We start from the raw sequence: 14,748 nt of genomic DNA, 5'->3' as shown, positions 1-14,748 counted from the left end.
CTCTCCCACTTCTTCCATATCTAGTAAACAAGTTGAGTCAAAACAAACTCAAACTCATACTAATAGCACCAACATGGGCAAGGCAACCTTGGTACACAACACTACTAGACCTTTCAGTAGTACCTCATGTCAAACTGCCAAACAGACCAGATCTGTTAACACAACACAAACAACAGATCAGACATCCAAATCCAGCATCGCTGAATCTAGCAATTTGGCTCCTGAAATCCTAGAATTCGGGCACTTAGACCTCACACAGGAATGTATGGAGGTCATAAAACAAGCTAGAAAACCTACCACTAGACACTGCTATGCAAATAAGTGGAAAAGATTTGTTTATTACTGCCATAATAATCAAATTCAACCTTTACACGCATCTGCAAAAGAGATAGTAGGATACTTACTACATTTGCAAAAATCTAAACTAGCTTTCTCTTCCATTAAAATACATCTTACGGCAATTTCAGCTTACCTGCAAATTACGCACTCAACTTCATTATTTAGGATACCAGTCATAAAAGCGTTTATGGAAGGCCTAAAGAGAATTATACCACCAAGAACACCACCAGTTCCTTCATGGAACCTCAACATTGTCTTAACACGACTCATGGGTCCACCTTTTGAGCCCATGCACTCTTGTGAAATGCAATACTTAACGTGGAAAGTTGCATTTTTAATTGCCATCACATTTCTAAGAAGAGTGAGTGAAATTCAAGCATTTACCATTCAAGAACCATTTATTCAAATACACAAAAATAAAGTTGTTCTACGGACCAATCCTAAATTTTTACCAAAAGTAATCTCACCGTTTCACTTGAATCAAACGGTAGAATTACCAGTGTTCTTCCCACAGCCAGATTCTGTAGCTGAAAGAGCACTACATACATTAGACATCAAAAGAGCACTAATGTACTACATTGACAGAACTAAACTAATTCGAAAAACAAAACAACTATTTATCGCCTTTCAAAAACCTCATACAGGAAATCCAATTTCAAAACAAGGCATTGCTAGATGGATAGTTAAGTGCATTCAAACCTGCTATCTTAAAGCTAAAAGAGAACTGCCTATTACACCAAAGGCACACTCAACCAGAAAGAAATGTGCTACCATGGCCTTTCTAGGAAATATTCCAATGAACGAAATATGTAAGGCAGCAACATGGTCTACGCCTCATACATTTACCAAGCACTACTGTGTAGATGTGTTAACAGCACAACAAGCAACAGTAGGTCAAGCTGTACTAAGAACATTATTTCAAACTACTTCAACTCCTACAGGCTGAACCACCGCTTTTGGGGAGATAACTGCTTACTAGTCTATGCACAGCATGTGTATCTGCAGCTACACATGCCATCGAACGGAAAATGTCACTTACCCAGTGTACATCTGTTCGTGGCATTAGTCGCTGCAGATTCACATGCGCCCACCCGCCTCCCCGGGAGCCTGTAGCCGTTTAGAAGTAGATCTTAAACATTTGTACATTTGTAAATAAATATATTACTTTAACCACTTCTGTGCCTTGGACGAGATCATCTCGTCCATGGCACAGGGGAACTTGCGCGCCCCCGTGCACCCCCCCCCCCACCATGTCGGGGATGGAAGGGGAAGACCTTCCCCTTCCACCCCGACCACCCCACCCCCCCTGTGACGTCAGCTCGTGCGCTGATTAGTCACAGGGGCCTCCCTCGTCGCGCTGGAAGCTCTGCTTCCAGCGCGATTGAAAAAGAAATGCAAAAGCATTTCTCTTTCAATCACTTGGGAGGCCCGGAGGGGCTTCAAAGGGAAGGAAAAGTATTTCCTTCCCTTTGAAGTCTCTCCGAGGGTTTCAAAAGCCGGATTGCTTGCAATCCGGCTTTTGAAACCCCACTAGACACCAGGGATTTTTTAATTTTTTATTGTTATTGACAAAAGGGAGCGACCCCTTGGGCAAGGGTCACTCCCAGGGGGATCATATTTTTGGGAAGGCCTTTGCTGCCCCCCCTGGGGGCAGATCGGCCTATTATTAGGCCGATCTGCCCCTAGGGGGGGCAGAAACCTCTAGGCACGAGGGACCATTTTTTTTTTTTTTATGTTTAATTTTTTTTTTTGGTGGGGAGCGACCCCTTAGGCAAGGGTCGCTCCCCTTGGGGGATAATTATATTTTGGCCATTTCTGCCCCCCTTGTGGGCAGATCGGCCTATTATTAGGCCGATCTGCCCCCAGGGGGGCAGAAACCTCTAGGCGCCAGGGCAATTTTTTTTTTTGTGTTTTTTTTTTTTGTTGTTTCTTTTTTTAGAGATGGGGAGCGCCCCATCAGGCAAGGGTCGCTCCCCTGGGGGGCAAATTGTATTTAGGCCATTTCTGCCCCCCTTGGGGGCAGATTGGCCGATTTTAGGTCAATCTGCCCCCAAGGGGGCAGAAACCACTAGGCACCGGGGATTTGTTTTTTGGCGCCAATGTCACGCAGGGGGAGCGACCCCGTAGGCAAGGGTCGCTCCCGGGGGGGGTGGGGGCTGGGGGGGGCAAATTTATTTTAGGCCATTTCTGCCCCCCCTGGGGGCAGATCGGCCTATTATTAGGTCGAACTGCTCCCAGGGGGGGGCAGAACCCTCTAGGCACCAGGGAATTTTTTTTTGTTGTGTTTTTCTTTTTTTGTTTGTTTGTTTTTATCGAGATGGGGAGCGACCCATCAGGCAAGGGTCGCTCCCCTGGGGGGCAAATTGTATTTAGGCCATTTCTGCCCCCCTTGGTGGCAGATTGGCAGATTTGAGGTCAATCTGCCCCCAAGGGGGCAGAAACCACTAGGCACCTGGGATTTGTTTTTTGGCGCCAATGTCACGCAGGGGGAGCGACCCCGTAGGCAAGGGTCGCTCCCGGGGGGGGGGGTGGGGACTGGGGGGGGGGCAAATTTATTTTATGCCATTTCTGCCCCCCCCTGGGGGCAGATCGGCCTATTATTAGGCCGAACTGCCCCCAGGGGGGGCAGAACCCTCTAGGCACCAGGGAAATTTTTTTTGTTGTGTTTTTTTTTTTGTTTGTTTGTTTTTTTCGAGATGGGGAGCGACCCATCAGGCAAGGGTCGCTCCCCTGGGGGGCAAATTGTATTTAGGTCATTTGATTGGCCGATTTTAGGTCAATCTGCCCCCAGGGGAGCACAAACCACTAGGCACCGGGGATTTGTTTTTTGGCGCCAATGTCACGCAGGGGGAGCGACCCCGTAGGCAAGGGTCGCTCCCGGGGGGGTGGGGGCTGGGGGGGGGCAAATTTATTTTAGGGCATTTCTGCCCCCCCCTCCCGGGGCCGGCTGAGCTAGAGGCCAAACTCCACAGGTAGGCACTTTGCAAAAAACACCTCTGTTTTCTGTGAAAAAATATGTTATGTCCACGTTGTGTTTTGGGCCATTTCCTTTCGTGGGCGCTAGGCCTACCCACAGAAGTGAGGTACCATTTTTATTGAGAGACTTAGGGGAACGCTGGGTGGAAGGAAGTTTGTGGCTCCTCTAAGATTCCAGAACTTTCTGCCACTGAAATGTGAGGAACATGTGTTTTTTTAGCCACATTTTGAGGTTTGCAAAGGATTCTGGGTAACAGAACCTGGTCCGAGCCCCGCAAGTCACCCCTCCTTGGATTCCCCTAGGTCTCTAGTTTTCAGAACTGCACAGGTTTGGTAGGTTTCCCTAGGTGCCGGCTGAGCTACAGGCCAAAATCCACAGGTAGGCACTGTTTTCTTTCAAAAAATGGGATGTGTCCACGTTGCGTTTTGGGGTGTTTCCTGTCGCGGGCGCTAGGCCTACCCACGCAAGTGAGGTATCATTTTTATCGGGAGACTTGGGGGAACGCTGGGTGGAAGGAAATTCGTGGCTCCTCTCAGATTCCAGAACTTTCTGCCACAGAAATGTGAGGAACATGTGTTTTTTTAGCCAAATTTTGAGGTTTGCAAAGGATTCTGGGTAACAGAACCTGGTCCGAGCCCCGCAAGTCACCCCTCCTTGGATTCCCCTAGGTCTCTAGTTTTCAGAAATGCACAGGTTTGGTAGGTTTCCCTAGGTGCCGGCTGAGCTAGAGGCCAAAATCTACAGGTAGGCACTTTGCAAAAAACACCTCTGTTTTCTTCCAAAATTTTGGACGTGTCCACGTTGCGCTTTGGGGTGTTTCCTGTCGCCGGCGCTAGGCCTACCCACGAAGTGAGGTATCATTTTTATCGGGAGACTTGGGGGAACGCTCGGTGGAAGGAAATTTGTGGTTCCTCTCAGATTCCAGAACTTTCTGCCACAGAAATGTGAGGAACATGTGTTTTTTTTAGCAAAATTTTTAGGTTTGTAAAGGATTCTGGGTAACAGAACCTGGTCCGAGCCCCGCAAGTCACCCCTCCTTGGATTCCCCTAGGTCTCTAGTTTTCAGAAATGCACAGGTTTGGTAGGTTTCCCTAGGTGCCAGCTGAGCTAGAGGCCAAAATCTACAGGTAGGCACTTCGCAAAAAACACCTCTGTTTTCTTCCAAAAATTTGGATGTGTCCACGTTGCGCTTTGGGGTGTTTCCTGTCGCGGGCGCTAGGCCTACCCACACAAGTGAGGTATCATTTTTATCGGGAGACTTGGGGGAACATAGATTAGCAAAACAAGTGTTATTGCCCCTTGTCTTTCTCTAAATTTTTTCCTTCCAAATATAAGAGTGTGTGTAAAAAAGACATCTATTTGAGAAATGCCCTGTAATTCACATGCTAGTTTGGTCACCCCGGAATTCAGATAAGTACAAATAACCACTGCTCCTCAACACCTTATCTTGTGCCCTTTTTGGAAATACAAAAGTTTTCTTGATAGCAATTTTTTACTCTTTATATTTCAGCAAATGAATTGCTGTATACCCGGTATAGAATGAAAACGCACGTCAGGGTGCAGCTCATTTATTGGCTCTGGGTTCCTTGGGTTCTTGATGAACCTACAAGCCCTATATATCCCCGCAACCAGAGGAGTCCAGCAGACGTAACAGTATATTGCTTTCGATAATCTGACATTGCAGGGAAAAGTTACAGAGTAAAACGTAGAGAAACATTTATGTTTTTTTCACCTCAATTTCAATATTTTTCTTTTTCAGTTGTTATTTTCTGTAGGAAACCCTTGTAGGATCTACACAAATGACCCCTTGCTGAATTCAGAATTTTGTCTACTTTTCAGAAATGTTTAGGTTTCTGGGATCCAGCATTGGTTTCATGCCCATTTCTGTCACTGACTGGAAGGAGGCTGAAAGCACAAAAAATTGCAAAAATGGGGTATGTCCCAGTAAAATGCCAAAATTGTGTTGAAAAATTGGGTTTTCTGATTCAAGTCTGCCTGTTCCTGAAAGCTGGGAAGCTGCTGAGTTTAGCACCGCAAACCCTTTGTTGATACCATTTTCAGGGGAAAAACCACAAGCCTTCTTCTGCAGCCACTTTTTCCATTTTTTAAAAAAAAAAAAAAATTTTCACTGTATTTTGGCCAATTTCTTGGCCTCCTTCAAGGGAACCCACAAAGTCTGGGTACCTCCAGAATCCCTAGGCTGTTGGAAAAAAAGGACGCAAATTTGGCTTGGTTAGCTTATGTGGACAAAAAGTTATGAGGGCCTAAGCGCGAACTGCCCCAAATAGGCAAAAAAAGGCTTGGCACAGGAGGGGGAAAAGGCCTGGCAGCGAAGGGGTTAAACTTCATTATGTACACGCATTCACTCCATTGCATGGGCACTATTACTAGCATACACAACTCCTACCTCACCCTCTGCGGGGAAAACAATCTAAGATAGAGTCGACGCCCATGCGCAATGGAGTCGAAATGGGAGGAGTCCCTCGGTCTCGTGACTCGAAAAGACTTCTTCGAAGAAAAACAACTTGTAACACTCCGAGCCCAACACCAGATGGCGGGATGTGCACAGCATGTGAATCTGCAGCGACTAATGCCACGAACAGATGTACACTGGGTAAGTGACATTTTCTATATATATATATATATATATATATATATATATATATATATATTCAATTAAACTTTAAAGAACAAGTTGGCAGAGATGTATAGATCATTTAAAGAAACCTTTGAGCAGTTTATCAGCAGTGTCTTACTGTGTTAATTTATTTCTCCACAGAAGCAACACCTAAAGACCTTCATTCCACAGCTTCCTTATTGAGCTGATGTTCATATGGCAGAAATGAAGCTTTTTGAGCTACCCAAAGTTGGCGATCTTGTAATGTAAATGCTGGGATTTTCAGTAAATCCCATCTCATTGTGGGTTTCTCTCCATAAATAAAATTTCCTTGGGCCCGACATACCCTCCTGCAGTCTTATAAATTACTTTTGTGCAGTTAATATTGTTTACCTGTTTTTAATACTAATCCATTTTGAAAGTTCATAAGGTATAGTTGTGAATTATTTAGTAAAATAAATTAATCAATACAAATAAGACTTTCTCTTTAAATATTCCAATGTTTTTAGAGATAAATCTCTGCATCATCAAAATTGACAAGGTTAGCAACATTTTTAGATACTGCAAAACTAAAGTGTAAGAAATTGGGTTATTACTTGCGACGGATGCAAGAAACCGGTCCGCACTTTTCTATCTCTGAGGACCATGTACCCCATTTTAGCACTTAACAGTCCCTGGGTAGCAAAGCAGACCAGTCCAGGCCTTATTTAGGGAAGGTGGTGTGGGCTGACAGTCCCATTTTGCTGGCACACAACAAAGCTCAATAAAGTATTGTACAGTCCCTGTTTTTTTTCTATGAAAAAAGAAAATAATTTTCAACACACACACAAACACACTAAGTACAACATGTGAAATTACAAATGTATGCATCAGGTAGATGGCAATACCTTTAGTGACATCCTCATAACACATTAAACTCCTGGTGGGTTCTGAACTCTATAATCACAATACACCCACCTATACCAGATACAGCATCACAACATAAGGAGGGTTAGTTTAAATAAGGCAGTTTTACTGGCTTTAGCAGGGTGTCACCACATTATTAAAATGAGCCATGTGTCATGTTTGCTCCTCATAACACCATTCAAATTAGTAATCACAGTATTATCAATAGTATTAATTGTAAACATAAGCATTGCAATTCCCATCACTAATACTGTCAATAAAGCATTTCAATTTGAAAATATGTCAGTCTTACTTCGCTTCGTTTGGCCACCTAGTACAGCCATGGGACCAATCACTGGAGGGGAGGGGGGGGTCTTGCATTCCAAAGCTCACAAGCAAATGCTCCACCTCTGGCGGTTCTTAAATTAATGGTAAACTTCTCCAAGAGTCAGGGAATTAATCCTCTTTGAGAGGTAATGTTGGTTACGTCTTAAACGTTCTTGAAGGGGGCTGCTGCACCCTCTGAAGCCCACAGTGGTGGTGTGTCTGCCATTGTGGGGGTCACCACAAGCACCAGTATATGTGTAAAATAGCCTGGGAGTGGCATTATGGGGTCCTCTTTACCAGTCTCAGTTAATATTGTATTTGCTGATTGGCAGCAGCATTGTTTTCCAGCAGAAGATGGTACAGCTTCCAGTGAGAGCTTCTTGGCAGGCTACTTCTGTTCCATCTGACTCCATGTGTCCCATGTGATGGAGACCTCAGGACGTTTTCGTCTCGCAAACCCTGGGGGTGGGGTCCTCACAGCTCAAGTTCGGCTCATGGAGGGATCTACACAAACTCCACATAAAAATTAACGGTGTGCCAATGGGCCTGGGCTGTTTCAGTTCAGGTGTAATGTGACAGGCTAATTATCAGATGCAGATTGTCTCCCCATCGCTTCCTTTCGCAGGAATGGAGTCAGCCACTATTGATTGCTCCTTTTGTATGGGGAGGACTTGGTTCCTGCTTCTGGAGAAAAGAGTAATTGTTTTGGCCCCGGGGGTGGGGACAAAGACATAGAATCTGCTTATGAGCTGAGCTAAAGAAATATGACATCCTGAAGTCCTGTAGGATGTGGATGTGAGTTATTAGGGACTGCAAATTCAATCTCTGTGTGCATTTTTACCCCAGTTAGATACCTTGCTGCACCATGTTGGCCAAAGTGCAGAAACACTGTACTTCAATTATAACAGTGAAAACACAGATTTTCCAGTAAGCACTTCAAATGCCCACTCATATTGCAAGGCCTAACCAAGATCAGTAAGAATCTTTACAGAATGCCTTCTGCTATAGGCTACCTGTGCGCATATACTGGGCTACGCACAACGCTAGTCTCACACGTGGCCTGCACACGTACACACATGCTTGTGCTCACATATTTATGTATACCCAACCCCGTGTACCTTATCCTAGATGCTCAGCAGCAGCCTTAACATAAAAAGAGGGCACTGGGGGTTATCTCGCTCAGTCCAATTACAGTGAATTTACCATGAGTGAGACACTCACAGTAAATATGCAAAAAAAAAAGCACAGGTAGTCAAAAGTGAAAATTGCGGTTGGAATAAGTGAGTGTAAAAACGTATGCTTTTTACATATGTTAACATGGTTTTGTTTACTAAAAGTAATTTCAAAACCAGACAGCCCTAACCTCCTGAATGCTAAGCTAAAGCTGTCCGTATGATTTTCCTATTATATATTAATAAATTCAATGTATCATTTTGCGGGAATTAAACAGTTTTGAAAGAGGCTCTTGGTAACTATGTAGGTTAAGTTAACCGCATAAATGTGTCTCCCGGCGGACACTGGGGAGGGTTAGAAAGGGCCTTCTGGCACCAGAGGGTTTCCCTTCATTCCCCTGAGTTCCTGAGCAGCCTTAGCTCTATTTTTTTTTGTAATGACAGTCAGCGTGCAGGGCACGCTGACTGTCATTACATTCAAACATGAAAGTAAAACAAGCTGAAGGTCTAGTTTCACTTTCACTGAAAGAGTGCTTGTGGGGATATCTCCGCTTGCCAAGCACTGATTCTTATGGGAGAGGTATTGTTGGAAAGTGGGAGAATTTCCCCTTTCCATTGGTAAGTGCCCAGTGGAACCCTGCGTGGGTATCACTAAGCAGGGATCTACTCACTAGACACCAGGGATTGGGGGAGCAGCCCCTTAGGCTAGGCAATGGCTTGTGCTTCCCCAGCACGTTTGCTTAGAAAAGTCTTTCTGCCCCCTCCCCCCCTCCCCCCACCACCCCCAATATACATTCAGCAGTCTTTTCGCCCCCTAGGGGTGGGGGGGAGATTAGGCAATAACCAGATCTGCTCTGCCCCAGGGGTGGGGGAGGGATCGAAAGGCTACCTCACACCAGGGATTGTTTTATATTTTTATATATATATATATATATGTATATATATATGTTCGATGGCATGTGTAGCTGCAGATACACATGCTTTGCACATCCCGCCATCAAGTGTTGGGCTCAGAGTGTTACAAGTTGTTTTTCTTCGAAGAAGTATTTTCGAGTCATGAGATCGAGGGACTCCTCCTCTTTCGGCTCCATTGCGCATGGGCGTCGACACCATCTTAGATTGTTTTCTTTCCGCCATCGGGTTCGGACGTGTTCCTTTTCGCTCCGTGCTTCGGTTCGGAAAGTTAGTGAAAATCTCGGAAAATTCGACGGTATTGTTTGCGTTCGGTATCTGGTTAGTTACAACAGATCGACACTGAATTTGGAAGAGCTCCGGTGGCCCTTCGGGGTTTTCGATTTCCCGGCGGGGCCTGGTCGGCCCGACCACGTGCGTCTTCATGGCTAATGGAACGGATCCCATTCCGCTTCTGCCCCGAATGTCACAACAAGTATCCTTATACAGATCAGCATCTTGTCTGTAATTTATGCCTGTCTCCAGAACACAAGGAGGATACTTGTGAGGCCTGTCGAGCATTTCGGTCCAGAAAGACTTTAAGGGACCGAAGAGCAAGAAGACTACAGATGGCGTCGGTGCCGACAGGACAAAAACAGATGGAAGAAGAAGAGGAAGCCTTCTCCATCGAGGATTCGGACTCGGAAGAGGTCGAACCTGAACAGACGCTGAAAACCGTGAGTAAGACGTCGATACACAAAACTCACGCAAAGACCATAAAAGCCCAGGGGACGCCAGCGCCAACGCCAGCAGGCCATGGCTTAACCCGAAAAATAGGTGACCGAGCATCGGCACCGAAAAAGGGCATGCATGTGTCGAAGTCATCCGACTCCGGTTGAGATACCGGCACAGAGCAGACACGACCCCGAGACACCGGGTCAGAGCAATCTCGGCACCGAGAGATCACGACGCCGAAGAGCAAAAGTGGCGTCTGAGCCAAAAAAGGCAGCCGAAAAAGTTGCGGTACCGAAACATCCGGCCTCGGAACCGAAAACAAGTTCCTACACAGAGGAACAAGGCCTGTCCTCACAAATGAAAACACATAGATTTGGACAGGAACTAGAGTCAATGGAGCCAGATTACACACAAAGAAGGCTCCACATCCAAAAAGAAACCGGGAAGATCAGTACTCTCCCTCCTATTCGGATGAAACGAAAACCTGCCTTCCAAGACAAAGACAAGCAGCCACAGGCAAAGGTGGCTAAACAAGTAACCCCGCCACCATCTCCACAACGCTCTCCACAGCCATCACCGGTAGCCACTCCACCAATGATGCAATCCCCAACTCATACAGGGATGAGTCAGGATGATCCAGACGCGTGGGATCTTTATTATGCGCCAGTGTCAGATAACAGTCCCGACTGTTATCCAGCCAGACCGTCACCACCTGAGGACTCTACCGCCTACACACAGGTGGTGTCCAGGGCAGCGGCGTTTCATAATGTTAGCCTACATACAGAGCCAACTGAAGACGACTTTCTATTTAACACACTGTCGTCCACACATAGCCAGTACCAGAGCCTCCCCATGCTACCTGGAATGCTAAAACACTCCAAACAAGTGTTTGAAGAGCCTGTCAAAGGAAGGGCAATAACTCCAAGGGTGGAGAAAAAATATAAACCGCCACCAACAGACCCTGTGTACATCACACAACAGTTAACACCAGACTCTGTGGTAGTAGGTACAGCACGCAAAAGGGCGAACTCGCACACCTCAGTAGAAGCACCACCTCCAGACAAGGAGAGTCGTAAGTTCGATGCGGCTGGGAAAAGAGTGGCGGCACAAGCAGCCAACCAATGGCGCATTGCCAATTCACAAGCCTTGTTGGCGAGATATGACAGGGCTCATTGGGACGAAATGCAACATTTTATAGAACATTTGCCCAAGGAGTTTAAAAAAAGAACGCAACAAGTGGTAGAGGAAGGACAGTTTATCTCGAACAATCAGATACGGTAAGCAATGGATGCAGCAGACACAGCTGCTAGGACTGTCAGTACAGCAGTAACAATAAGGAGACAAGCATGGCTGCGTACATCTGGATTCAAGACGGAAATACAACAAGCCGTGCTGAATATGCCATTTAACGGACAGCAGTTGTTTGAGCCGGAGGTGGACACTGCTATCGAGAAACTTAAAAAAGACACTGATACGGCCAAAGCCATGGGCGCACTCTACTCCCCACAGAGCAGAGGCACATTTCGAAGATCACAATTTCGAGGGGGGTTTCGAGGACAAAGCACTGAACCCACAACCTCACATACAAGGCCCACTTATCAGAGCCAATACCAGCGGGGAACTTTTCAGGGACAATATAGAGGGGGACAATTCCCAAAGAATAGAGGGAAGTTCCAAAGTCCCAAAACTCCACAAAACAAACAGTGACTTACATGTCACAAATCCCCAACACACAACACCAGTGGGGGGGAGACTAACCAAGTTCTACAAAAACTGGGAGGAAATAACAACAGACACGTGGGTCCTAGCCGTTATTCAGCATGGTTATTGCATAGAATTTCTAGAATTCCCTCCAAATGTCCCACCGAAAACACACAACATGTCAAAACAACACATAGATCTTCAACAACTAGAAGTTCAGGCGTTGTTGCAAAAAGATGCAATAGAGTTAGTACCAATTCATCAGAGAGGAAGAGGAGTCTACTCACTGTACTTTCTCATACCCAAAAAAGACAAAACTCTAAGACCTATATTAGATCTCAGAACATTAAATATCTACATCAAATCAGATCACTTTCACATGGTGACACTGCAGGACGTAATCCCATTGCTCAAACAACAAGATTACATGACAACATTAGACCTAAAGGATGCGTACTTCCATATACCGATACATCCTTCACACAGAAAGTACTTAAGGTTTGTATTCCAAGGGGTACATTACCAATTCAAAGTGTTGCCATTCGGGATAACAACTGCGCCAAGAGTTTTTACAAAATGCCTGGCAGTAGTAGCTGCTCATATCAGAAGACAGCAAATACATATGTTCCCGTACCTAGACGATTGGTTAATAAAAACCAACACGCAGGAACGGTGCTCACAACACACAAAGTATGTCATAGAAACCCTTCACAAACTAGGTTTCTCACTCAACTACAACAAGTCACACCTTCAGCCATGTCAAGTACAACAATACTTAGGAGCAACAATCAACACAACAAAAGGGAATGCCACTCCAAGTCCACAAAGGGTACAAGCATTTCACAATGTAATACAGGCCATGCACCCAAAACAAAAGGTACAGGTCAAAATAGTGATGAAACTACTAGGCATGATGTCCTCATGCATAGCCATTGTCCCAAACGCAAGATTGCACATGCGGCCCTTACAACAATGCCTAGCATCACAATGGTCACAGGCACAGGGTCAACTTCAAGATCTAGTGTTGATATGCCGCCAAACATACACCTCGCTTCAATGGTGGAACACTATCAATTTAAACAAAGGGTGGCCTTTCCAAGACCCAGTGCCTCAATACGTAATAACAACGGATGCCTCCTTGATAGGGTGGGGAGCACACCTCAACCAACACAGCATACAAGGACAATGGGACCCTCAACAGAGACAGTTTCACATAAATTACTTAGAATTACTGGCAGTATTTCTCGCGTTGAAAGCTTTTCAACCAATAATAACACACAAACACATTCTTGTCAAAACAGACAACATGACAACGATGTATTATCTGAACAAACAGGGAGGAACACACTCAACACAGTTGTGTCTCCTAGCACAGAAAATTTGGCATTGGGCGATTCACAACCACATTCGCCTAATAGCGCAGTTCATTCCAGGAATTCAGAACCAGTTACCAGACAATCTCTCTCGGGATCACCAACAGATCCACGAATGGGAGATTCAACCCCAAATACTAAACACTTACTTCCAAAGATGGGGAACACCACAAATAGATCTATTTGCAACAAAAGAAAATGCAAAATGCCAAAACTTCGCATTCAGGTACCCACAGGATCAGTCTCAGGCCAATGCGTTATGGATGAGTTGGTCAGGGATATTTGCATACGCTTTTCCCCCTCTCCCACTCCTTCCATATCTAGTAAACAAATTGAGTCAAAACAAACTCAAACTCCTACTAATAGCACCAACTTGGGCAAGACAACCCTAGTACACAACACTACTAGACCTTTCAGTAGTGCCTCATGTCAAACTGCCAAACAGACCAGATCTGTTAACTCAACACAAACAACAGATCAGACACCCAAATCCAGCACCACTGAATCTAGCAATTTGGCTCCTGAAATCTTAGAATTCGGACATCTAGACCTTTCACATGAATGTATGGAGGTCATTAAACAAGCTAGAAAACCTACAACAAGACATTGCTATGCAAATAAATGGAAACGATTTGTTTATTACTGCCATAATAATCAAATTCAACCCTTACACGCATCTGCAAAAGACATCGTAAGCTACTTACTGCACTTACAAAAGTCAAAGCTAGCTTTTTCATCCATTAAAATACATCTCACCGCAATTTCAGCTTATTTGCAAATTACGCATTCGACTTCACTCTTTAGGATCCCAGTCATTAAGGCTTTTATAGAGGGCCTAAAAAGAATTATACCACCAAGAACACCACCAGTTCCTTCGTGGAACCTCAACATTGTCTTAACACGGCTCATGGGTCCACCGTTTGAACCCATGCACTCATGTGAGATACAATATTTAACGTGGAAAGTTGCGTTTCTCATTGCCATTACATCTCTAAGAAGAGTAAGTGAAATACAGGCATTTACCATACAAGAACCCTTTATTCAAATACACAAGCATAAAGTAGTTTTACGAACTAATCCAAAGTTCTTACCAAAAGTCATATCACCGTTTCACTTAAATCAAACTGTAGGAACTACCAGTGTTCTTTCCAGAACCAGATTCTGTAGCTGAAAGAGCACTACATACATTAGACATCAAAAGAGCTTTAATGTACTACATTGATAGAACAAAACAAATACGGAAAACAAAACAACTGTTCGTTGCTTTTCAAAAACCTCATACAGGGAATCCAATATCCAAACAAGGCATTGCCAGATGGATAGTTAAATGTATTCAAACCTGTTATCTCAAAGCAAAAAGAGAACTGCCTATGACACCAAAGGCACATTCAACTAGGAAGAAAGGTGCTACTATGGCCTTTCTAGGAAACATTCCAATGACTGAAATATGTAAGGCAGTCACATGGTCTACACCTCATACGTTTACCAAACATTACTGCGTGGATGTGTTAACAACACAACAAGCCACAGTAGGACAAGCAGTACTACGAACTTTATTTCAAACAACTTCAACTCCTACAGGCTGAGCCACCGCTTTTGGCGAGATAACTTCTTACTAGTCTATGCAAAGCATGTGTATCTGCAGCTACACATGCCATCGAACGGAAAATGTCACTTACCCAGTGTACATCTGTTCGTGGCATGAGACACTGCAGATTCACATGCGCCCAC

The 14,748-nt window shown here is 44.8% G+C and overlaps 1 protein-coding gene across 2 annotated transcripts in view; it reads left to right on the top strand.

Annotated features, from left to right (window-relative positions):
* Positions 1 to 6,278, top strand: part of TIMM21 (translocase of inner mitochondrial membrane 21) — a 93,692-nt gene extending 87,414 nt beyond the window's left edge. For both annotated transcript variants that reach the window (XM_069219879.1, XM_069219877.1), the window contains one exon: positions 6,096 to 6,278. In XM_069219879.1, coding sequence (XP_069075980.1) covers positions 6,096 to 6,137 — 42 coding nt within the window. In that variant the 3' untranslated portion in view covers positions 6,138 to 6,278. The remainder of the gene's footprint in view (positions 1 to 6,095) is intronic.
* The last annotated feature ends 8,470 nt before the right edge of the window (positions 6,279 to 14,748 follow it).

Source organism: Pleurodeles waltl, chromosome 2_2, assembly GCF_031143425.1.
Source record: "Pleurodeles waltl isolate 20211129_DDA chromosome 2_2, aPleWal1.hap1.20221129, whole genome shotgun sequence".
In the NCBI taxonomy this organism is placed as follows: domain Eukaryota; kingdom Metazoa; phylum Chordata; class Amphibia; order Caudata; family Salamandridae; genus Pleurodeles; species Pleurodeles waltl.
This window is presented reverse-complemented; position numbering and strand designations above follow the sequence as displayed.